Source organism: Candoia aspera, chromosome 3, assembly GCF_035149785.1.
Source record: "Candoia aspera isolate rCanAsp1 chromosome 3, rCanAsp1.hap2, whole genome shotgun sequence".
Lineage (NCBI taxonomy): Eukaryota > Metazoa > Chordata > Lepidosauria > Squamata > Boidae > Candoia > Candoia aspera.
In genome coordinates, this window is record NC_086155.1 from 56,705,641 (window position 1) to 56,731,507 (window position 25,867).

Sequence of the window (25,867 nt, forward strand, 5' to 3'; positions counted from 1 at the left end):
CTGGAGTCCCTTCACCTTTCTCTAAATGAAGTGGGGGCCAGGTGATGTGTTGTGCCCTTCCTGCCCTGTCATTCCACATATTCTCAAAGCACTGAGGTGTGTCACCTCCTCCCCTGCTTGTTGACTTTTGATTTCTCAATTGCTTTCCACCTGAGGTGACTTTACATCTTTTCCCTCTGTTAAGTAAACTTAGGAATGTCATTCCTGTCCCTTTTTGAAGAGCATGACTGAAGAATAGGTGTCCAACTGCCCCTCTCTTGCCTTCTTGATCCAGTTTGCACATAGCAAACTGAATAATGAGTGAAATAAATATGAAAGATGTTCAGGCTTACTTTTTCTGAGGACTGACCCCCCTGAGAGTCTCTGGAGGTGGCAGAGGACCTTTCAGATGTTGCTGTCTTTTCCACTAGGGATATCAGGATGGAGAAGGCAGACCAACACTGGTTCTGCTTTTGTTCCTCCATAATTTTTCTGTGGTATAATACAAAGGCAGCCTCAGATATGACTGCTTTTAACTTCTATTTTAAAGAATTCTTGCTAGAGAATGGACACACAGCTCTCAGTGCTCAGTACATTTGCAGCCTCAATTGGGCCAATGGGATTATCAGTTGTATGATGGCACAGTACGCAGAGGAGGCCTCTCTAAAATAGAGATCCCCCCTTACATAGCTGAAGAATGCTGGTAGATATGTTCCTTTACTATGCCCTGCAGAGTGCAATTGTCACCTTGCTCCTGGGGGGCTTATAGGGATGTTGCTTGAAGCTGCTATGACTCTCCCACTCTGTGGCAGAAATCAGTGTCTGCAACTCCAAAGGCGCAAATGCTCTCTGCAGTGGGAGACATTGAAAAGGTGGAGATAAAACTCTCTTCTCCTCTTGCAGCCCCAGATGGACATGGAGTTGATAGTGTATGCAGATTATAAAGCTATACACTCCAAGGTCCAAACCCACAGCTGGGTTTGATGCATGGTCCATCCAGGACCCAGCACCTGCTTCCAAGTACAGTGTTGCTTTGGCTGATGTGACAGAATCAACATACCAGTTGTAATTACCAGCAAGTTCTTCTACTTCCTCTGAATTGGTTCCTGATGCAAGCTCCAAAGAGGGGAATTGAAGGAGTAAAACAAGTACCTGAACCAAAACCTCCAAACTAACAATGGCCTTGAAGTCAAGGAATTTTCCTTAATAGCTTGCTTAGGCATTTGCAGATGCTGGCTCACAAGTTATTTTAAATCAGCACTTACATTTTTAGATGGAAACTAGAAAGTAACTAACCCCAAAAACTGATGAGTGCCAACCTCCACTTAATTATTCTATTTATTTCACTATAACAGAAAATCTAACCCATGTTATGATGGACATTTGATATCATTACTGGTCAGCATTTATTATACAACTATGTAAAGGTTGCTTGTACCCTCCTTCAGAACCACAGAACCTGTGGCCTATCCCCAGCACTGTTCAAGTAAATTTGGCTCAAGCAGATTGTGTGGCCTTCACTTGTGTCCTGACCAACTCGACTAGACACGGAAGAGGTGCAATAAAGTTCTTTATTTGCAAATTGTTAAACACAATAACTAAAAAGCAATAAGGAATAAACTGGTTTCCAAGTCAGTAAGGTGGCCAGCAAGGCGAAGCAGGACTGGAGTGGGAAGCTGGAATTCACACAGCAGCAGGGCAAGGCAAACCAGGTAGAACTGGAAGGCTGGAATCACAGAGTAGCAAGGCAAGGCGAAGCAAGGCGGGACTAGAAGGCTGGAGTCACAGAGCAGCAAGGCAAGACTCTGAGGCAAGGTTGAACTTGGTAGCAGGCAGGGCTCTGAGGCAAAGGCTGGACCCAATAGTAAGGCTCTGAGGCAAGACTGAGTTCAGTAGCAAGGCAGGGCTCTGAGGCAAAGGCTGGACCCAGTAGTAAGGCTCTGAGGCAAGACTGAGTTCAGTAGCAAGGCAGGGCTCTGAGGCAAAGGCTGGACCCAGTAGTAAGGCTCTGAGGCACAACTGAATTCAGTAGCAAGGCAGGGCTCTGAGGCAAAGGCTGGACCCGGTAGTAAGGCTCTGAGGCACAACTGAGTTCAGTAGCAAGGCAGGGCTCTGAGGCAAAGGCTGGACCCAGTAGTAAGGCTCTGAGGCACAACTGAGTTCAGTAGCAAGGCAGGGCTCTGAGGCAAGGCTGGACTCAAAAGTAAGGGAAGACTCTGAGGCAAGTTGGAGCTTGGTAGCAAGGCAAGGCTCTGAGGCAAATAGTGGCATGGCAGCAGGGCAGGCAGCAGAGGCAGGAGGCTCGGGGTCAGCAGACAAGGTAAGGAGGTTGGCTGAGGTGGCGCGTTCCAAGGGCAAGGCAGGGGAAGAGAACAGTTGTCTCCAACAACTGGCTCTGGCTTCTGGCGCTCTTTATATCTTCAGCTTTCCCACCTTTTTTGCGTAGGAGCCAGTCGCTTTTCTTGCTGCTCAGCCCGCCTTTCCAGTCTCCTTTCTTGCACACCGATAGGTGGCGGTGAATCTGCCTCCTGTCTGTCTTCAGTCAGCGGCTCTGGATCTTGCTGCTCCAGTCTCTCTCTCACTTTTTTTGCAATTGGCTGATCCTCCTCCTCCTCAGACTCAGCTTCCATCCTGACAACTTGTAATTTGGGTAATGGGGAATTTTTCTCCTTCACCTCCAGCTGGCCTGCTTCTGGCAGGAGTGCTTTGCTTGGTGGTCTTGGATCATCAGCTGATTCAGGTGAGGACAACAAAAGAATCCTTGTTCTGGCCTACCTGGAGTCCCCTGGATTGTAGTCACTGAGGCATTGGAGCTAATCCAACAGTGAATATGCCATTACAGAACACGCAGAGAGATGCAAGAACATGGGAAGTTGGTTCTTTTTCAAGGTGAACATGTCAGTGCACTCAAGTAGCAAACTTCAGTGTGCCATGCACTAAATGAATGGCAACTAGATGGAATGCTAGGTATATGGAAAGGAAAGTTAGCAGTGTGATTTTGAGCTTCATCATAACAATTCATTCCTTATCACACATGATTCACAGCCCATAGCAAAACAAATGTCCAGGATGCCTCTGACCAAGGCTGGGTACACAGACCTCTCTTTGAAGTTTGACCTGGAAGCAGCATGAACTTCCAGTGGAGACAAGCCTGGGTCTGCTATGTCATCTCAGTGCTGTCCAGATTGATCCCTCAAGCTCCTGCTATTTTCGCTTGCTGAACCCACCCAAAGGACCCTGCAGAAGAAGACAGGAATGAGTTGCAACCCAAGGAAGTAAGAACCACATAGAAGCAATGCTTTTGTACTGACATGTTTGAATTATCTTTTTCAGTGGTGCAACAAGCAACAAGTACAGTAAGATCCCTGTTCTTTAATATCTGCATCACAAACACATGCATACTTTAGATCTTAATAGGCTGAATAGATCCCTAGGAGCAATCCCTCCATACCTAGCAGTTGTTGATCCACCCTGCTGGGCTTGCCACGGGCCACTCAAAATGTCGTCCTGGTGTCAAAGGAGGGAGGACAGTGATAGATCAATGGCCTGCCATTATGTCCCTCTAGTAACTGAAAGAAATAAACTTTTAGCCTCTTGAACTAGCTCAGCACCTGGGTCAAGAATATTCACACACCCCTCCCTTCTTGAATGTTTTATTGTATGTACTACTTGAATGTTTTATTCTATGTACCGTATATGAAGGCTGACTGAAGGGGAGCTGGTCACCAAGATCTCTACCACTTCGTGCCAGGAGTATATACCACCATGGTGTCCTCCTCCCGTGAGTACAACCTCATCCTGGCAGTCATGTTTAGTGGGGAACTAGTGCAGCTGAAGTGAAGCCCCATGGGAGCGCAGTACATGTGTATTGTGGAAGTGAAAAACTGCCATACTACTATATTGAACTGCTCTTGACATTGGCTATGGCGTCAGTGGAAGAGAAATAGAAGCAAGGAAATCTCTGCAAAGGAGCAATAAAGAGGCTGGCCAACAGGTGAGAGACATGGCACAGAAGTGTGGGTAAAAATGGGGGTGGGTGGGAAATTCTTCTGATGCTTCTGTTCCCAACATCCCATCCTTACCTACAATCTTATTGGCAGGGCTACTTTTGAACATGGATTGATCCTTCCTTAGAAATGGTCCAGCTGACAGATTAGAGGTGCAAAGCACCTCTGGACCTGTGGCTTACTGTTTGTGCAACATCACAGGTTGATGAAACTGGAGGAATCCACAAAATGCTTTCCTTAACTAACCTCCTATTAAATCAGTAAGAGCAGTACCACTTGCCAGTTTGGTAACTGTGGCAGAACAGGGCATAGTAATCTGGGCAAGAAATGTTATGCCAGCATATGTGTCTGTTGTTTTAAGGGCTGGTGGATAGCAATAATTTCTAAAATAATCCCCAAATTTCCTCACAGTTTTAGTATATATTCACCTATGGCTGTATCCTCTCAGAAAAAGTTTGGAATCAAATAGTAGGTACAATGAACACATAGATGCCAAATTGAAAATACAACTGAATCACTTTAGAACTGTCAAAAGCTCTAATTATTCAATTATTCAATGCTTAATTAATGCTTCACATTAACTAGTACGTTCCAGTTACATGGAAGTTCTCTGAGGGTAAAGTTGGGTCAAGTAGAATTTTGTTGGTAGAAAGGAAAACATTTAGAATAGATAAGTCCCCCTTTGCGGGGAAATGGGCGGTGACAGAAATCTGAAATATAAATAAATGTAAATAAATAAATATAAGTTCCATCATCCCCAACAGGTACAGATGAAAAAATGTAGATTAGGCATGAGTACAATTCAGGAATACAGGTTAGTCTTTTTTAAAACAATAGCTAGAAGTTCACCAGCATATGCAAAACAGCAACTCGCAGAATCAATTGCCTTTTATAAACTTTGAGCTTACCCAATCTATAGAAAGAAATATAGGTCTCTGGGTTACATTAAAACAGAGTTTCCAACCTTCTACCTGAGAATTGGGTGGAATTTCTGCTGATGCTATTGCTCAACAGGTAAGAGCCTGAAATGTTTGCTGATTTCCTGCAGTGCGCCAATGGATTCCAGTCAAACTTTTGCTCCTCCCTATGGATCAGGTCTAACAAGCGGTTTGAATTCTTTCCCTGGATATGTACAGTATTATCACTGCTGTTTGATTGTCATGCATTTCTTTCAGCAAAGTGGAGACTTGTGGTATCCAGGTCAGAGTTACTTTTTTATTGCACTAGCATTCTTACATAATTAAAACTAACAAAAATACATTTTAAAAAGTAAACTGGAACTGACAGAGCTGCAAAGAAAGATTTATCCAGAAGCCTGTACCAGATGGCATTCTATATTAGCGAGCACTCAAAGCCTTGCGGAGGGCAGCCTTTGCTCTCAAATTGCATAACTCTATGCCCTGCTTCTCAGCAAGCAATCATATTAGCCTGGTCATCTTAGAAAGAGCAGAACGCCCCCTCATGGTTGTTGGAGCTCATAGCAATGCTGTAGTGTTTAGCAAAAAGCTATGCTTCTTGTACACACCCTTCTGCATGCCTTTTCTAATATTTTTGCACCCTAGTGATTGGGAGTGAGGAAAGATGCCACCATCTATCCCAGCTTTCTCTTCAAGATGGCTTACAACCATAAAAAAGTACAAACTGTAACGCAACAGTAAAATCAAATCAGAATGAAAATCATAATTGAAACAATTTAACAGTTAAAAGATTGGCAAAAGAGATAAGTCTGTGCCATTTTCCTAAATACTAGGAGAATGGGGGCTTAATGCACCTTGCTGGGGAGGACATTCTACAGCTTGGAAGCCATACAGGAGAAGCCTCTCTTTCATGTACCAGATAGCTGCGCTTTTGGCAGCAGGGTTCCCTTCAGAAGGGTATCTCCTGCAGACCTAAGTAATCAGGCATGTTCATAGTAGGTGAGGTAGGTTGTTTCCTTGAATGGACAGACTCTAAACCATTTAGACTTTAAAGGTCAGCATCTTAAATTGTACCCAGTAGTCAATTTGCAGCCTGTACAGATATTTCATATTAATGTCATGTATTGTATCTTGCCTTGAGTAGCAACTTGGCCATCACATTGTGCTCTAATTGCAATGTCCATACTCCTTTTAATGCATAGGATATATTGCAGTAGTCAAGATGGATTATAACCAAGACAGGAGTATGTATTGCCAAGTCAAATCAACTCAAGAAGCATCACAATTGGTACACTAGCCACCATTATGCAAATATTACAAAACAGTCTCGTGCAAATCCAGTGAGAGCTGGGGAACAAGGACCACTTCCAAATTGTAAACCTGCTCTTTCTGAGGCAGTACAACCCCATCCCTGAGTCCAGTTTTCTCCTTATTAAATACCACCTCCATCTTGCTTGGATTTAATCTCAGCTTGTCCTCCCTATCCAGCCGACTATCAAAACTAGATAATGTTCAGGGGCATCGACTGGTTCCTTGGAATTAGTAGGGAACTGTCATCAGAATGTTGATGGCACCCTGCAGCAAAGCTTTGAAAGACCTTCCCAGCAGTTTCAGTGTTAATGTTAAATAGCCTAGGTAGTATGACAGTCTGTGGGTTACTGTAAGTCAACAACAACCTAGGTATCAAACTATAGTCCCTCAACACTATCTTCTGACTGCATCCTGTCAGGAAGCATCATTCCCACGTCTGGGCAACATTAGCATGGACATTAAAATCTCCCAGGTCAAGAAATCTAAGGTAGCCCATTTCCATGCTAGAAATCATTCTGGCTACATCAGGAAGAAAGACAGTTGTACAGCGGGATGGAGTACAGTATCACTATCCTAGCCCAACCATCCTACAGCAAACTCATAATTGACCACAGTCGGATGGAGTTCCTGGTAATGAGATGGAATTCCTATAGACTACAGCCACCCTGTTATCCACTCTCCAGTTCAAGCCTGCTACATTACAGAATAGCAGACATAAATGAGAGATATTAATTATCCTGTCATCTCTCAGCCAGATCTCCATAATACATGCCAGATCAGCACTTTCATCCAGTAATAAATCCTGGATAATAGATATTTCACTAGCAACTGAACTGGAATTAAAAAGCAGGACTTTTCAATTGGAGGACCCACCTCTGTGAGTTTAATTTCTTTGCTATAATTGATAAATTAATTATACATTAATAAATTTATAATTAAAAATTAATAAAACCATCAGGTTGAAGCAAACCCTCCCCCATTAGAGCTCCAACTTACCATCAGTGCTCCTATATAAGAGCCAAAGGTTTGTCCTTCCACAGAGCAAACTCCTCTGCAGTTAGTTCTTCAGCAATGATCCCATTGATCCAGGTCAACTTTCTCTGCCCAATGGGCAGATGATGGAATCTTTGCAGAATGGCTTCAGCTGGGAAACTGGGGGGTATGTGACTGTAAGGGTCAAGTCTGACTCTGAGGCTGAGGAAGGGGAAACTGAAACCTATGCTAGGCAAAATGGGGAAATCAAAACTCAAAGTGACTTAGCAGAGTGGGAAAGTCCTGAGCAGCTGATTGGACAAAACTAGGAGCTGGATTCAAAGCCGCCAATCAGTGCAAGGGAGAGGCAAGCTGAAAAGCACGCCAAGGAGAAAGAAGCTTGATTGGCTCCTGAGGAAAAATGGCATGAAAGGGAACAAAATAAAAAGGACCCAGGGCAAGGACCGGGCTGCTGGAGACAAATGTTCCACTGAGCCAACAGCTTCTCATAGAGAAGAAAAGCTGGAACCATTCTTGGAGCCCTGCCCTGTAGCGGCTATGGAACCAGAGCCTTCCCAGCCTTCCAAACCCTGCCTTGCTACCTTGCAGTGAGTCCCGCCGCCTTGCCCCGAATCTCAGTTGAGTTTTGCCTTGCTGCCTCGCCAAGAAGTCCAGCCAAGTTGAGTCCTGCTGCCTTGCCCTGAAGCTCGGTCAAATCGATTCTCAATGCCTTGCCACAAAGTCCAGTCCAGTCAAGTCTTGTCACCTTGCCATGGAGTCCAGTCAAGCCTAGCCTTGTCGCCTCGTTGCGATCCTTAGCCGAGTTTTGCCTTGGGGTTTTACCGCATTCTCCAACCGAGGCTGGTTCAGTTGCCTTGCCACCATCTTTGGTCAAGTCCTGTCCAGTCACCTTGCTGCCAGTTCCTGCCAAGTCCGGCCTTGCCTCCTTGTCATGGTCCTCAGGCGAGTCCTACCTTGCTGCCTTGCCACGATTCCCAGTCGAGTCCAGTCCAGCCACTTTGCCTGGTTCTCCAGCTGAACCTGGCTTCGCTGTCTTGCCAAGCACTCTGCCATTGCCCGGTTGGGCTTGAATTGAACTGAACTATTATTCAAAGGACAATTACCAGTTGTATACAGTTGTATTGTAAATAAAGAATTCCATTTTACTTTCCTCTGGTCATCTCATAGTCTAACCAGAATAGTGACAGAAACCATTTCTTGGCTATATTGAAAGCCTTCTATGATTCTTCAGCAGCTGTTTTTTTTTTAATTTTCTGTAACTTATTTTTTAGTTCATTTTAGTAATTGTATATATTTTATTTATTTTAAAATTTTGCACCACCCAGAGTCATGTATGTGAGATGGGTAGCCATATAAATCGAATGAATGAATTTATAATAATAAAAAGAACATTCCTGGTCTCACAAAGAGAGGCGAAGTAGTTGTTACCTTCTCTCCAAATAGTTGCTGGTGAACTAATAGTGTGCTTGAAAGTGCAAATAAGAAGTTTAAAAATTAGAATAATTATGTCATAACAATATAGTTAGAAAGCATCACTTATGCTTTCAATTCCAACCTCCTTCAAAGTTAATAGATTGTGATGCTGCCTTTGAATGGAAACATCTAGGAAAAAATAGTCTACTACCTCAGTAATTGGTGCCACTGTCAAATGCTAATCATTATGAAGTTTTTTGAAAATTCCATTGAATCTTCCTTCCTATAACTTAAAGGCTTTATTTTGTGTCCAGCACTGTGGGGCAATAGAAAACAGGTACCCAAGGCATTCAGTTTGTATCCCACTTTTCAATTCTTTGGAATAATCAAAACAGCAACTAATACTTAATATACAGAGTATAAAACAAAAAGTAAAAACATAAAACCAATGCAAAAACCAATTAATAGTTAAAGGACTAGTTAAAGAGATACATTTGGCTGCTCAAAGACAGAGTGAGGTCCAAGTACAACCTCCAAAGGAATTGCTATAAATGTAATTTTCTTGCTTGCCAGACAGCTTCAAGTGCTCAATACATATGAATACAGTACGTGCGGAAAAATGTCCTCCATCACGTACACAAAGTAGTAATCTCAGCACCTCCCTCTACTGGAGAAAGAAAAAAGGACTTGGTAGAACTCAGGCGGAAGTTAAACGGGCTGGGAAATCCAGAGGATTAACATTATTCTTCCCAATAGCCTTAGAATTAATGTATTGGAATTCTCAGGAAATAGAGAGTTCAAGAAAAATGAAATAGAAGAAAAGAAACTTATTGTGAAGAAATAGGTAATGTCCAGCCTAATTTGTTTTAGATTTTTTTTCCTTATACGATGCTTAGCTAAGTCTGTCCCAATTTTTCTGTACTAATTATGATGCTGGGTTTTATGTCAGTGTTGAATCAGACCTCAGGCTGTGTACAAGTCTACAAGAAGATATATTATTTTCTCTATATTTTCTTTCCATGATCTGTAATTTTTTTAATCCTCTCCAGTCTCTCATACATAGTTTCTGACTGGAAACAAACCATTTATAGCAGACCAGGACCATAATTTTCTTTTGTAATTTTCTTTTACATTCCTGTCTATAATCAAAACAGCTCTATCATTATCTATCCACATTTAATATATACATTTTAAAATTGAAAAGGGGTATTATATTTTACCTTTTCTTTTTTCAAACAAGGTTTGATTTTGTCTGTTTCTTGTGATATTTGTTTTATCTCCCAAGGAAAAGGTGAATCCTCAAGCAACATATCTCTAAGTTACAGAGCTAGGAAGCTACATTATAGAAATTCCTTTTTTTTTTTAACCTTTTAGTCACCAAAAGGCAGCACAGAGTCTAACATCCTTATCTCTCTCAAACAGCAGGGTCAGGGGAGAACCCCATATGAAGCACCCAGTTGTGGACAGCAGGAACAGCCAAGCTTATATACCCCAAAATAGGAAACAGGATCACAGTTTGAAGACTCAAAGGCTTCCGGAAGAAGCCATTCCACCATAAGAATGCATATTATGTCCCTGATAAACAAGTGAGGCAATCTTCAGAAAGGCCTCTCTTGCAGTTCTTACCACATAATACTGAGGTATTTGTTGATTTGTGAATGTTTCATTATTATTCATCAATGGAAATTAATTCTCAAAGGAGATAAAAACAATTTAAAAGCCATGAACTGATAAACAAGTATTGTGGCTTTGTGAGACTATACATCTAAAGTCTGGAATCTCACTATCAAGCAACATTAACTCATATCATTACAATGTTTTCTTACAATCCAGAATAAGTTTATTCTTTTATAGAAAATATAAAAGGAAGGAGTTTGACATAATATAATAGAAATGCTAGTGAATATCCTGTCAGCTTGAAGGCAGATGCTCATTATGGGAAGAGATGAAATAATGAATAGATCATAAGAAATGGAAAGAATGACGAGGTAAAAGATTTTATAGCTCAGCTGGTATAGATAGCTGTTGATCACTGGTGATCACATCTCAACAATGAAGGAATCCAGAATGTCTAGTACAAGCAGAGTATCCTGGGATCTTTTCAGATCAGGCTGCATCCAGTCTTGGCTAAGTATGAAAGAATTTTAGGATTTAAATGCCTGTGATGTAAATTGATCATAGCCATAACTATATATATGGAGAATCTAAGCTGGACAGGACTGATAAAAGGGTTTAGGATGACATGCAGGCTAACAGGTGTGTGAAGACTGAACACAAAGTAAATGCAGCATTTAGTCATCAGCATTATCTTAATAACAAAGACTAGGAGAATATTATTCTGTGCTTTGAAGTTAAAAGACAATTAGGAAGAGAAATCTTAATAGGACATTCAAATCTAGCAAATATCAAATATACTTTCAGATATAAAATGAAATAATCACAAAGTACCAGATCTATTTAGTGCAATACATGTATTTAACCTAAATCCATTACATAGATTTCACAATGAAAAATACTTAAAAACCAAATTGCTGCATTGTAGTTATAATAGAACATTATTCTTTAGCCACTTTCATTGTCTGATGCTGATTCTCAAATCACTGGGACCATATTCAAATGTTGCAAGATGGAAAATATTTCTCTCTAGAAGGCATGAAAATATTACAGGAGATAATGGCATTTGATCCTTTTGTTTTACTGGCTATATATGTATTTGTGAAGCTACCACTCATTATCCATGAATCTACTGAAGGAAATATGGGAGGGGGTGAGGAGAATAAATGATGTTTTAGCTGAATATTCATTCATACTATACTACTGGTTACATCTGTATCAACTTTGGATCTTTCAGTTTTTATACTGATAGGTTTTCCATGAACATCTGTGTAAGAAAATGCAATTTTCTAGTCCCAACATCTCTCGAACAAATATGCCAGCTGTATAATTTGAGTGTGTGCCCAAATCTGATCTTTACCACTTTTTCTTGTTTTGCATGCTGTCCTATAGTTCTGCTTAGATTACAACTTGAACACCAAGATTATTAAATCACAGCTATCACTCATATTCCAACGGACAGGCAAGTCCCACCCTTAGGAAACATTTGCTTTTGGGCCCTGAGTACATAGGGTAGCGATAATCCCCAGCTCCTTTTTGCTGCCTGGCATTCATATCTGGCACTATCAGACATCAGTCACACTCTCAGCCAGATTTCCCTCTGGAGGGTCTTATTTTGTTGATATCACAACCTACTCACACTGAGTCTTCTAGGTTAGCAGGACTGAGGTTGCAGGATAGGTTCAGCTGAGGTCTTGGAAAAGATCCAGCTAATGGGAAAAAAATTAGGATTTTGAGTCTGTACTTAATCTTCAATAAAAGCACAATGCAGAGGAAAATGGGGGTGAGAAAGCAATGCCTGAAATAATGGTCAGCCAAACTTATTTATCTATCTTGGTGACAAGTAAAAACTCAGCTAAAAACAGCCTTCTCCTGGGCCTTCCAAATGTAGTGGGTCTCCAGCTGCTAGAATTCCTAGAACTTATGACCACTATTGCCAGATCAGGAATGGAAATTTAATGGTAATTTAAATAAGTCTGTCAAAGAAAATATTAGAAAGAAAATAAGAATCTACTAGGAAGGTAATGCCACACAGGGACAATCCAGTCAGGTATTAGTTTTCCAAAGATGGCCTCTGAGAAACCCACTCACAAGGCTCTCTATTTTGTTCTCTCCCCACTCCATTACTGGGATTAAATGAAACATTTTCTCTAATCTGGAAGCTGGAAATGCCCCTTTTGATTAGCACCCACTGATAGCTTTGTCTGTCATTAATCTGTCTGGTCTCCTTCAACAGCCATCTTCAGTAGCGGCCTAAACAACCTCCCTTGAGCCAGAAAATTCCATATGTCGAATATGCAGGAGATTATAAATTTTTTTGTTTTATCTGTCTTGAACCAACTGCCAAGCACTATATGTGTGACAGTCCCAGTACCAGGATCTTAACCTTAGAAATTCTCAAGACAGTCCATGAGGAAGCTTAAAGAATTCTTTATTAAAATCCAATTGACACAAGACAGTTGCAAAGCTCTGAATAAGGTTTTGGCACCAGAACATTCAAAGTGATTCATTCTCTCTGATCTAATCCCTCCTCCCTGTCTTGCAAACAAGCTCTTTCTCACTCCTGAATTCCCCACTCCCAGCTCGTTAGAGTGATTTAGATTCCAGGTGTCTTATCAGAGTGCTCTGCCTTGGCTGTAACGGGTCAAGAAGGAATGTGCTGAAGCCTTCTGTCTGTTTGCGAAGCTGCAAAGCTGACACGTAAGCTGACACGTGTTTGCAGTGCTTTATAGCAGGTGAGCAAAGGGAGCCTGACAATGTGTGCTACCTTGAGGTCCTGAAGGAAAGGTGGGATATAAATCTGACAAAATCATCATCGTTGTCGTCATATTTTCCTCATAACTTCAAGAACTTTTTCCTGGCTAGATGGTCCTGTTCAGTCCTTTAGTATATTGATGAAGATATTGCTATTGTTAATCTAGTCTGTATTACTTTGTGGTTATTTACCTTGAACTTTATTAGTCATTTCTATCTTTTTGGATTCCATCACAATCTATGTTGGGTTTAATGTCCTGAATTTGCACCTTTGGTGCAAATAAGATTCCACAAATGAAACAGTGACTGGCCAGAGGGCTCATACTAATTCGTGCTTTCTCTTTACCAGTCTGCCTATTTTGTTCATCTTTTGCCTCCCGTATCACGATCACCCAAACACTGCAATCCTATTCATTATAATTGCGAAGCAAGTTCTGTATTCTCATATAAGTGGGTAGGATGACCCTATCTTAACCTGGCACTTTTCAGCTGTGTTGGATCAGAGCTCCTATCACTCCCAGCCATCACACTGTCTGGAAGGCACTAAATTGGGGAAGGCAAAGGTAACCTTAATCTGGGAAATTAAAAATAATCTGGCTCAGATATCAGAACATTTCTCCTCTATCTTTTTCTTTTCTGGATTTTCAATCATCTTGTTTTCTTCAAATCTCAAAATGTGCAGTTCTTTTGAAAACCTAATTAAAGACTGCCTCATTATGGCTGTTGGATTCTCCCCTCCCCTGAAGCCAGTGGAGTTACATAATTTTAGCTGTTATATTCACCTGATGTGAAAATGCAGTACAGAAAATCAGCACAAGAGGGCATATTAGAAGCATTTAGTTAAATTTAGTGGAAGTAGAGCATCTTCACCTTCAGTCCAATGTTAGAATTTGTATCATGTTAAAAGTGCTGCTCCTTAGAATCCAACTTGCATTCAAGAACATAGAACCACTAGATTGACTTCATCTGGCATTATATTTCACACATAGAATACCAGGCTTTCTTTGTATTTGTCCAAATAGCTTCATTTCCTTCCCTGCACAAACCTAGCTAACAGCAGGAGCTACCAATACAGGATAAGCTGCCCCCACCCGACACCCAATGTTTCATTCCTTGCCAACAGTCCAGCAAGTAAAACCACAGATCCCATTTACCCTTTTTGTAGGATCAAATTGCTAAGGGATTCATACTTCCCTAGCATATTACAGCATTACTGCCTGTCTCTCTCAGGGAATTTCTCTTTCCACCAACTCCCTGTCCAGCTCTCAGAACAGGCACAGTAGTTCCAGAGTGACACCAAATGCTAAAGGCACAATTGTGAGGAACTCATTGTGAACAATTGTGAAGAACTCGTCAGAACATTCTTGGTATTGTTTTACTTCCTCTCCACTTTTCATCTATTTGCACAGTTATATTCCTTTCTTTCTCTGCTACAATGTTACCTTCCTCATTAGCATTGGTATTGTACACTTTCCTAAGAGCCCCTATTTTGCAGGAGATGTAACAGTGCAAAAGATCCCCAAATGATAGCAATTTCCAGCAAGCTAAGCTTAGGGTCTACCTGCCCAGACACTTTAGAGCAGTGTTTCTCAACCTCAGCAACTTTTAAGATGTGTGACCTGCAATTCCCGGAATTTCTGAGGTTGAGAAACACTGCTTTAGAGGCTTTCTTTAGATTTCACCACCACTAAATGTGATTAGAAAACCCCCTCAGTTGTTATTGCCTTGATCTGGAGATGCCTTCTGGAAGACTGCTGTATTTAGTCCATGCAGTATTGGGCCAAGATATTCCTTTTCCTCTGGGGTTTTACCTTAACAGTTTAATTTTGAAATTAAAAGTGCCCATGTTAGGTTGGCGTGATGGTTTTTACATATTTTGTTTTTCTTTCCACTGTGCCATTTATGTTGTATTTCCACGTTATTGCTTTTATTAATTTTATTGATATGTGCATGTCTTTGGCATTTATGGACAACTATGGGCTGATGAAACATAATCATTTTGCCTTAAAGGGTAAAAGCATCATTTTAGTCCATTTTCCTTCCCTTCTGGTATGCCCTCTTCTCTCTCATTAGGATACCGATGTCAAATATTATCTGAACAGAGCAACAGACAACCAAAGGTCTAAGTGGCAGTTGTGAAATGTAGGCTGAAACATCCTGTTCCACTTCTCAGAAAGATTCAAATCAATCTTACACTGCAGATTTTTATACCAAGGTGATGAAGAAGACAAACTCTGGATCTAGCTTTTCCAGCATTACAGGAAATTTGGAGGAGCTTGGGAGCACAACTCTACCAAAGCCAGTTACTCATAAACATACAAAGCTCATCTAGTACAGCTTTCCCAATTCACCGGGCATTCACTTTATTCATACTTCTCACCAATTTGCCAACAAAGGCTTTTCTGAACAAGCCTGGAAAAATCATCCAGAACCTTGATCTGTTTCTTTATCAAGATTTCTACAAAATCTCTTCAATTTTATCCAGTTTGCGGCATGTTTTGTTAATATTCAATCATAGGGGGAAATTATTTCCACCTGAACCAAATGTATTTATCTCCCCTCAAGTATAAAATTAGCAGTACACGTAAAATCTAAGTAGCTTGTTGAAGCCAAGTGATGTTTTAATGGGTTAACCTTATCCAAAAATATGTCTATACTAGATTTAATGAGTCATAACTCGCCCAAGTGCTTCCAGCAGGAGAAATAATATGTTTTTATACTGTCAGCTTGTGTTGAATCCCTTTTCTGTAGTAGGAAAGTGAAAATGAATCTTTGAAGGTTGTCTGTGTACATTTCCAGAAGGGCAAATGTGTTAATCCTACTGTAGTGTACTAAAGGCCATGAAAGTTTATACTGTTTGCTACTTTTCAGTGTGCTGTAAGACTATGTTGCTTTCCATACACATACTGTACACAGCCCAACAAGTGAAACATGCCCTTTTCACCTTAACTCTTTCCCAACCTGATGCCCAGAACTCTGCAAGATAGTTGCCCCAACTTCATCTCTAACTAGGGGTTCAGAAGTGCTTCCAAGTTTCTGTACTATTCTGTACTCTTCCATTTTGCATCCACCTAAGAAATAAATGACAGAAAAGGATGTTTCTCTAGCAGAATTATGCAGTGGATGATTTTGGCTCGTGATTCTTGCATGTGGCTGAAACTTCTCCAGTACTCAATTCTAGCCACAGCTTACATTGTTTGGGATAATCAGTTTTGCCAGTGCAGGTAATGCCACATCAAGTCTACACAAGCCTAGCTCCTAAAATGGAGTACATAAGTGGCTGTGGGAGGGAGAGAAGATGGAGCAAGACCTGCTAGAGCTTAGTCACCCCTTGTTAATTTAAAAGGAAGCCTCAGTACTTAGTGAGGAGTGAAACGACCAGTAGATCCAGTGCAGGAACTCAACTGAGCCAGAGGGATAGGCAGTGCCCAGCTTCAAAAAAAGAACACATTGATGAACTTAGGATCATTTTAAACTGAGAATCCAAACTCCTTGTTTGCATCTTTCCACAGCCAGGAACATAGCACTGACTTCTAAATTTCTGTCTGGCTTACTTTAGCCACATAAGGAAAAGAGGAGAAAAGATGATAGATAGATAGATAGATAGATTTATAAAACTGTCTTCCAAAGAGGTGTAGTTACTGAAAAATGGCACATGTTAGATTTCCTTATATTGTGAAATGAGATTTGGCAATGAAGATCTCCAATTTAAGGATTTAGTAAAACTTCTAAAATATGTTTTTTCTTCAACCTGATTGTACTAGAAGTATTGATGCTGTTATATTTAATGTTGTAACAAGATTGCTTTTTATGTATTTTAAAAGTAGCTTTAGGATTTAAATTTGAAAGCTAGCTTTGCCCTTAAAGATGGTATATGCATCTCTTAAAACAAATCATCTCACTATTCTTATTTAAAGACCTTCTTTCCAATCATGTCAGAAGCAAAGTTGTTGCTTTTTATTATATTTTATTTACTTTATATTGGATCAACAATATTTCTAGGTATGCATACACATAAAGCTAACATTCTGCATGGGAGATGACAATTCACAAAATGTACAGACAGGTGCAGTGCCCATACCAGAGCTGAGGTCATTTATTAAATGGGCCCAAGCTATTAAAAAACAAAACACATATTCTCATTTACAGCATTTTAAAAAAAAGAATTAAAACTTCTTTGCATAAGCTACATATTAAGAGGTCTTTTTCTCCTCCAAAAAGTAAGTTTCAAGTATAGCAGAAATGGACAAAAATGCCCTTTATAAAAATAAAATCCAAAAGCTGCTTAGAAAAAAATGCAGCTGCAGCAGTACCTGGTTTAATGATCATCCTTCAGAGGATGTCACCAACACCACAGATAAAAGTCTGGAAAAGACACCGTGACTTTTAAAAAGGTATTAGTCTCAACTCCCATCAGCCTCAGCCCACTTGTCAAATGTCCTGGGCAATCGGAGCTTTGAAGCAAAATATAGAGGAATAGGGGGTTCCCAACTTGCAGATAAAAGTATCCTTAAGAGTCTATCAGTTAACACTCACAGGGTAAAATGAACCGCCCCCATCAGAGATCAGGTCCACAAAATAGAATTTTAATGGATGCAACCAGCATCTAAAGTTACAGATGGTTTAAAAGCAATGGCCAATTAGATAATAATTAGCTTTCTGGAACAGACTATTCTAGCAGTTTAAAGGTATCTTTGCTTGTGCAAATGAATACAGAGTTCAGAAAATGCCTTAGATCCGCTGCTTTCAGTGTTGAGAGATGGAGTGGCATTCCCAGTAAAATTCATTAACTTACGAGCATTAGAACTTTGTCAAATTTACATAGTAGTTAAAAAGCAGTACAAATGGCTTTCTTCCATATATGATTTACTCCTATAAAGCATTTTGAGGTATTATAATATGTACAACCATATTTTAGCTGTAACCCTATGCATACTTATCTGGGAATAAAACATAGGACAAACTGAGATTTACTTCTGATTCAATATATCTAGGCTTGCACTTTAAATCATAATCGCAGTACTATACGTTTATTTGAAAATTTATTTGTTCCTCTTGGCGGGTTGAAATATGCTAAGCCATAAACCATGGTTATGTCTACATTTATATAATATGCCAATCAAATACATTATGGTTTGTTGTGATATGTAAACCAAGTGGTGATTAGCTGTTACATACAAGCATGCATAGGATTGCAACTTACAATGACTATTCTATGCTCAAAAGTGGAAAGGTTTGACACTACCCACAATGGAGGAATGGCTGGTGAAGATGATGGAACTTGCGGAGATGGCTAAATTAACTTCTTTGATTAGAGAAAAAAGAGTATCTACATTTATGGCTGAATGGAAACCCCTTATAGACTTTTGCATGAAACAGAAAAAAATGCACTTACGATTTGTGGTTTTGATGATTAGAAAAAAAATTGGGATAATAGAAAATAATAGTTAATTTTATAATTGTACTTAAATTTGCTACAGAAGAAATTGGAAGCTTCTTCTATTTCTTTTTGTTCTCTCTTCCTGCACTTTTTTCCTTCTTTCTTTGCTCTTTTTATTCTTTATTAGTTTGTATTAGTTTTTATGTTCTTGTAAAACTTTTAATAAAATTTATTTTAAAAAGGATTGCAACTTACACTGACTTTCATTGCTTAATAGCACTGAAAAAGTAGAGTTTATTTCTATTTACTTTCGAAAGGCAATTCTTTCAAGGCTCTGTCTATAAGCAAGTGGTTTTACAACCTCTCATAATAGTGAATCAAGGTAATTGTTGGTCCTGGTTTGGCAGCATCTCTGAGCAAGAAAAAGAAGGGGGAAGATGTTCATGCATTACAGTCTAAAACATTTACTTAAGACTGAAGCTACAATCTTTTGCCCACTTATATGGAAAAGGCTCCACAGAACTCAGTTGGATTTACTTCTGAACAGCAAGTGTAGTGTGCTCTGCAAACCCATTAAATAAATTTTTTAAACATGTATATTAAGTAGGAAGCCTGAAGTGTATGTTTGTAGCTTTACTTCTGCACACAGAACTTTGCTGCAAAACACTTGTTCCTAAACACTACAGCTTGCACAACCTACCAATACAACTCTTGTCTTTGTTCAGGGCATATATTATTTTACAGCCTATTCCGGAAGTGACCATTTTAGTTTCTTCATATGGATAATCCCAAAACACGCACTGCTGTCAGCTGGAGACTTATTGGTGGATGTTACTTGCTTTAAGAAGGGTTACATCATCACAGGCTGTTTATTGGTCTGAATAGATTGACCATACTGGAAACTTTACAGCTGAAATAAAATGTCATTAAAAAAAATTTTAATACCAAAAAAGCTAATACTAAAGGTTGGCAAAAAATGAACAATTATTTTTAAGAGGTCAAGAAAGCTTAAACATTTGCTTTTAGTCTATAACATACATATTCTAACTCAATCTGGATGTATATGTGTGGATTTTGAACTCCTTTGTTTTGATACTACCCCTTTGAAGAACAAAAGGGATTAGTATTTCCACCCACTTTAATTTGTCCCCATCTCCTCAAGGAGGTCCACTTTAAAAAGTAGTTTTACAAAACAGCCTTTTAACATGACAAGAGAAAAAAATAAAGACTATTGTATAATAAAACAAACAATAATTAAAATCTTATGAACAGTTGGAGACAATCAAGATGGGATCTGCATTACAGCTGTGTGTACACTGAAGATTTGGGGACAGGCAGAGATATACTGCCACAGTTACACTGCCCACACCAAACCTCCAGGATAATTTTTCTTAAACCACAGTCCTTATTGCAGGCAGATTTGTGTAACTATTCACTTTAAATACATTTTTTTCCATAAGAATAGAGTTCCTCTTTAAATATTAAAATGTTTCATTAATATATACATAAATTAACTATTCCAATAAGAAAATATTCCATCCCTTCATAAATAGAGTCCTCAATCTCTTGTAACCTCCCCGCTCCCCTCTTCTTTAGCCCTACCATAGTCCACCCCACTGCCCCAGGGAGCCTGCCATGCTTCACACATGCCTCTTCATGTGCAGGGCCAGATGATCTGATCGAGAGAACGCACGGTCACATAGTTGGCACTGGAAAGGCCGGACACCTGTATGCTTGCGGTAGTGGCGTGTCAGTTCATCTGACCGTGCAAATTTCCAGCCGCAGCCTTCCCAGGTACAATGATAAGGCTTCTCACCTGGGAAAGAGTACAAAACAGCTTGGTGAACTTTCCAACCCAGTGAAAAGAAGTGCAAAACTTCCTTTTCACATTACATACACAGCACAAAACTTATTGGGGACTCATCAAACTCCCATTAGGAAAGGCTACCAACCTGAATTGAATTTGCTGTCTGTGGATTGCATCCTTTACCTCCTGAATCCTGCCTCCACCCATCTCCCTCCGACTGGAATAAGGAGGGAAGAAATTCTATGGCCTAGCTGATAGCCTGTACCCTGGGTATTCTAACAGTGATCTGGCTGACGCACACTTTCCTGGGAGTGCCCCACTGAACTGGGGGAAGGGGGTTTACTTTTGAATAGACAGAGCTCAAATCCATAAGTGATTTATTTTAAGCTATTTGATGGACTGAATAAAGCAATCAGCCCAAATGCATTGTCCAAGAAGCCAGAAAGTTAAGCGGGACAAATTAGCAATACATTTGGAAGAATCTTAACTTCGGAGGTCCGGTAGCTCAACCCTGACGCAGAGCAGGATCAGCCGCAGAGCTCTGGCCCCGGGCCGCTGCAGATGTCTTCCCTTGGAAAAAAGCCTCTCGTGCCCTTTCATTCTATCCCAACACGGGTGGGAGACACCACCCGAAGGGGCTCGCTCCCCGACATGCACCAAGCTGGGAAGGTCCCCCTCTACCTATGCCCCTCCCGCCCCACCCCCGCGCCCTTACCTGTGTGGGTCCGCATATGCGCCTTGAGGTGCGAACTTTTGGTGTAGGTCTTCCCACAGCCGGCGAATTCACAGTTGTGGGTGGCGGTGCGCTTGCGGGCCCAGGACCGCCGGCCCCTCTTCGGCTTGCATTCCTCCGGAGGACCCATCGGGGCGTAGTAATCCAAGACGGGCGAATTGGGCGGCGTGACGAGCAGTCCGGGCATGCCCTGGGCGCGCGGTTTCAAAGGCTCTCGAAAGACGCTGAAGTGTCCGTGGAACTGGGGCTGCATCTGCCCGGCGAAGTTGGGCTGGAAGAGGTGGGGAGGTCGCGGGTAATGCTGGGGGGCCCCCATCTGCGCGCCCAGATCGCCGCCCACCAGGCACGGGGCCCCCGGGCCCATTTGCTCGGCGGGGAAGCCGGAAGGCGCGTGGTGGGGCAGCGGCGGCTGGAGCAGGGTCTGCATCAGAAGGGGCTTGTGGTCCAGGGGCCCGGGCGCCAGGCATTCGGGCGGGCCGCTCAGCATGCAGGACTGCCCGTCCATCGGCTCCTGCTTGACGCGCAGGTGCTCTAAGGGCAGCCCCCCGGGCAGGCCGGGGGGCGGGTGAGCCAAGCCGGGGGCGCGTAGCTCGGTGTATTCCCGCCGCTGGAGCTCGCAGTGGCTCGGCCCCACCGAGGGAAGCGGTTGCTGCACGTCCTGAGTGAAGAGCTCGGCTACGTAGCTGTGCCCAGGGCTGGGCAGGTAAGGCGCCCCGAACTTGTTAGAGGGCTGGTAGTTGGAACTGTCGCTGTCGTAGGTGGTGCCGCAGCTCTCCGGGGTTTCTGGCAGGGGGTAGTTAGGGTTGCCTCCGGGATGCGCGGGTCCTACCCCGCCATTGGGCTGCCCGTTGGTGGTGTGCGCCAGGATGAACTCCAGGTCGACGAAGTTGCCTAGCTCGTCTGCTTCCCTCTTGATAGCGGTGGCGCTTTCCACGGAAGGAGAGGCCAGCCTCTGCGGGGGAGGGGAAAGCATGGGTTACGGTGTGGAAGGAGTTAATGCGCCCAGGGAGCCAGATCCCAGCATCAAGGACAGCACCCCCAAACTTGAAAAACGGGTTACGCGCTCCTTCTCTCCCCGAGCAGCCCCAGCGAGGGCAGGACGCGCTTGGCCTTCTACTTGCTTTCCCGGAGACCCACAAGGCCGGGCTTCTCTGAACCCCGCACCGTCCCGGCGCCTACCGCGGAGTCGGAAGAAACTCCGAATGGCTCTCCTAGGTACCCTCCTCCGGGGAATGATGGAGGAGTAAATCACCTTGAACCCTTCAGTCCCGCCCTCTGCGCACCGCCACCGCGATATTTTCTTGGCGCGAACCCCCTCGCGCCGGACGCGGAGCGATCGCCCCGGTACTTGTCTGAGTGTAAACAGATGCCCCGAGCCAAGCGCCCCTTGCCGAGATCCGTTTTGTTCTGCCGCCAAGGGGACTCAGAGGGGCTCGAACCTACGCATATTTCAGCCCTATCCTGCATATAATCCTGAAAAGACACTCAAAGGCAAAATGCGTTTTGCGCACAAAGATCTGCTTCAAGGAAGCCACTAAAAAGATGAAAAGGCGGAGGGGGTCCCGCCAAATTCGGACGTCCAACCTAACTTGCTTTCAGTTAAAACGAAACTGGTAAGCAAGCCCAGGAATCTTTTCTAACAGGTTTGCCCTTTCCGACGGTGGTTAGCTCGCACGGAGTTGGGACGTCAGATAAAGGATTCCGCCAATTATGGGAACACAATTTTCTGGGATATCAAATCAGCCCGATCAGGAACTCCACCCTGCTTAGTCTCTGCACGTACTTCTGGACCAGGACCAGAATAGCCTAATAAACGCGCCCACCTCGGATAAGTCGAGAGTGGTGTTGCCTCTAAGCCGCTCCGGGCAGTGGGTTGGCGGAAAAACGCCACTCCGGATTCACAACTCCAGAACTTTTCCCTTACAAATCTAGCTAGTATTGATCTCCTAAACTACGCCTTTGATCCATTTTTCAAGAACGCGGTTAAAAAACAATTTTACTTGCCGCAGATCTGCACGTCTCCTTCGAGTCCCCAGCCCATGCAAAAAGAGCAGAAGCCGAGCTTAGCTACGCGCATCTAGACCTCGAAGGAGAGACTGCGGGTGGTAGCACCTCAAGGCAATTTGGAACAGAAAATCTGCCCGGGGGAGAAAGAGCCTTTGCGTTCCCCTATTCGAAATTTCCCGGCCGGTCCGAAGCTCCTTCTAGCGATATTTGGGCTCTTTACATCTACTCTTCATTTCCAAAGGCTGTAAGATCCTCCGTGCGCGTCCCGAGTTTAACGACACTCGCTCCCTAGTTGAGAGATCGCAAGACCGCTTTCCCGAAGAATTCCCTCCGCCAATAGCTCCCGTACCATCTCGGGCCGCCTCTCTTCCAGAGGCACCAAGCCGGCGAAGGTGGAGATGGATGGCAAGGCAGCTTCCTCCACTGCTACGCTCATCTTGCGCGGTGGCTCGAGCTGGAAAGAGCTCGGTAACTGCCCACGGTCCGGCAGCTCCGCTCCAGGCACTGATCGAGCGCTGAACTCTTCCCAAAGCGAAAAAAACAAACAAACCCCAAACCCAAAACTTTCTGTACGAGTTCAGCTTGTGAAACAGCTGAGCCGGCTGTAATTGGTCGAGGGTAAGATTAATATTCATGACAAGCCGCTTTGGATTTGATTTCGCAGGGAAAAGCCACGCCCACCACAAAATGTCTAGTTGAAAACACGATTCCTGCCAGGAGAGGAGCAAGTGGAGGAGGCCGGATGCAGAACCGGCCGAATGGTCCTCCGGGGTGCTGAAGTATCAGTAAAACAACTACTTCGCAGTAAATTTTTGAAAGTGGCAGCTTCCCCTCCATGTGTTGTAATGGCAAAGCAACCCTACCATAACTTCGGCCCTACAGATATCTGGCATCTTTCCAGACTAGCAAAGCAGCGATGACTGGGAGTGATGGAGGGAGAAGTCTAAGTCGCCTAGGAGGGCACTAGGTTGGGGAAGGCAGTCCTATGGCATCTGACCACACGTGGGAAGGTTCAGATTACATTCCCCATTCAGTGATGAGGCTCACCAGGCTCTGCTACTCTCAACCTATGTTACCTTACAGCAGTGTTCTTCAATCTTGGCAACTTGAAGATGTGTGGACTTCAACTCCCAGAATTCCTCAGCCAGCATAGCATAGCGTCCACACACCTTCAAGCTGCCAAGGTTGAAAAACACTGCCTTACAGGATTCTTGCACCAATAAAATGAGCATGTAGGAGAGGATCACATGCCTTGGAGTACTGTAGCTGGGAGTTTAGGGTTAAGGGAAGCTACAGCTCATTTTGGAGAGTCATAGCATGAATTCTGATCCTACCTAAGACATTCTCAAGTCAGTGCCCCCTTGTTTGCCATGCAGGCAGCCTCAGACTTGCAGATGACCAATTTACACTTAGTTATTGATCAGTCAGTACTTGGATTAGCAATTACAATACTTTTAAAACTCAGAAGAGTAGATCACTCTATTATGTGGAAAACCCTCTCAGTGTTACAAGGAAATGTGCTTGGGGTCCTATTTTACTGTAGCAAGATTTAGATGCATTATAGTAGACACTAGGAACAATAGATGAAACAGCCAGAAGCAAGTATCTCTGTATTAAAAAGTCAGAAAAAATGTCAAAGTAATGAAAATGACTGTTCTGCACTTTTGGTGTGGAGATTGGGCGAAGGTGTCAAGAGAATACAGTATATGGATTTTAAGGAAGGCAATGAAGGAAGAGATTACACTATGCACTTGTTTTGGCTGAATTAGGCTGCTCATCCCTTGTCATCTGTAAAATGCAAGTGGGGAAACTCTGGCCCTGCAAATGTTATTGAACAACAAAGTTCAGCATTCCTCACCGCTGGCCATATTGACTGAGGCTGCTGGATATTAATATTCAGCCATACCTGCAGGGTGACTTCCTTGAAGTGCCATGCACATTGGTTATTATAATGATAATATTAATACTGAAACTACTTGCAGATCTACTGTAATCCAGAGCACTGTTTCTCACCTTTGGCAACTTTAAGATGTGTAAACTTCAACTCCCAGAATGCTGGGAGTTGAAGTCCACACTTCTTAAAGTTGCCAAGGGTGAAAAACACCGATCCAGACAATATCCAGCATACTTATATATTGTTACTTATACAATTTATATAGTATTGTATTGTGTTGTGTATTGTATTTTGTATTGTATTGTATTTTGTATTGTATTGTATTTTGTTTTGTTTTGTATTTTGTATTGTATTTTGTATTGTATTGTATATAAGATACTTATATATTGTTCACAAAACTGACCATGAAGAAGTTAAACCATTCCATTAAAGAAGTGTCTTCCATTATTGAACTACTTTTACATTTAGGAAATTTAAGCTAGAATTTATTTAATGTAGCATACTGATTGCTTTTCTACTTTAAAAAAAACACCCTGATTTGATCCCATCTGTTTTAATGTGAGTATAACATATTTTAGTTTTTAAACTGTTCCTTGGTTCACATAAGAAAAAGAAAGGTATCTACCCATTTCCTTTTCTACACCTTTCGTGTACAAGATTCCACATTTAGCCTTTCTCAACATAGTATCCTTTAAATGTGCTAAGCAACAATTCCTATTAACACCCCTCCCCCAATATATGGTCAGAACTGGTTAGGGTAATGGGAATTCCTGGTTGAGGAAGACCACTCAACCTTACTCTCAAGTTTTCCCCCAAAATCCAGAAAGAAATTTGAGGTCATGCAGAGTGCTCTAATTGGTAAGAAAATGATATTCCATGAATTTTAACTATGTTCCATTAGAGAAAGAAAGTTAAGATCCAAGCCTGGGTTGAAAACTTAATAGATTTTCAAACTGAATAGGCAGGAAGTTGCACTTTAAAAATAAAACCTATTTTCATTTCATTGAAAAACACTATTTTTTTCTATTATCCTCAGTGGAAAAAATGGTGAAAGGTCC

The 25,867-nt window shown here is 42.1% G+C and overlaps 1 protein-coding gene across 1 annotated transcript; it reads right to left on the bottom strand.

Annotated features, from left to right (window-relative positions):
* Positions 1-17,553: 17,553 nt before the first annotated feature.
* Positions 17,554-23,551, bottom strand: LOC134493337 (Krueppel-like factor 2). Its single transcript, XM_063297789.1, has 4 exons — positions 23,265-23,551; positions 20,891-21,860; positions 20,019-20,184; positions 17,554-19,278 (listed from the first exon to the last, which is right to left on the bottom strand). Exons 1-4 carry the CDS (start codon positions 23,349-23,351, stop codon positions 19,227-19,229), a joined length of 1,275 nt encoding a protein of 424 aa, XP_063153859.1. The 5' UTR covers positions 23,352-23,551; the 3' UTR covers positions 17,554-19,226.
* Positions 23,552-25,867: the final 2,316 nt, after the last annotated feature.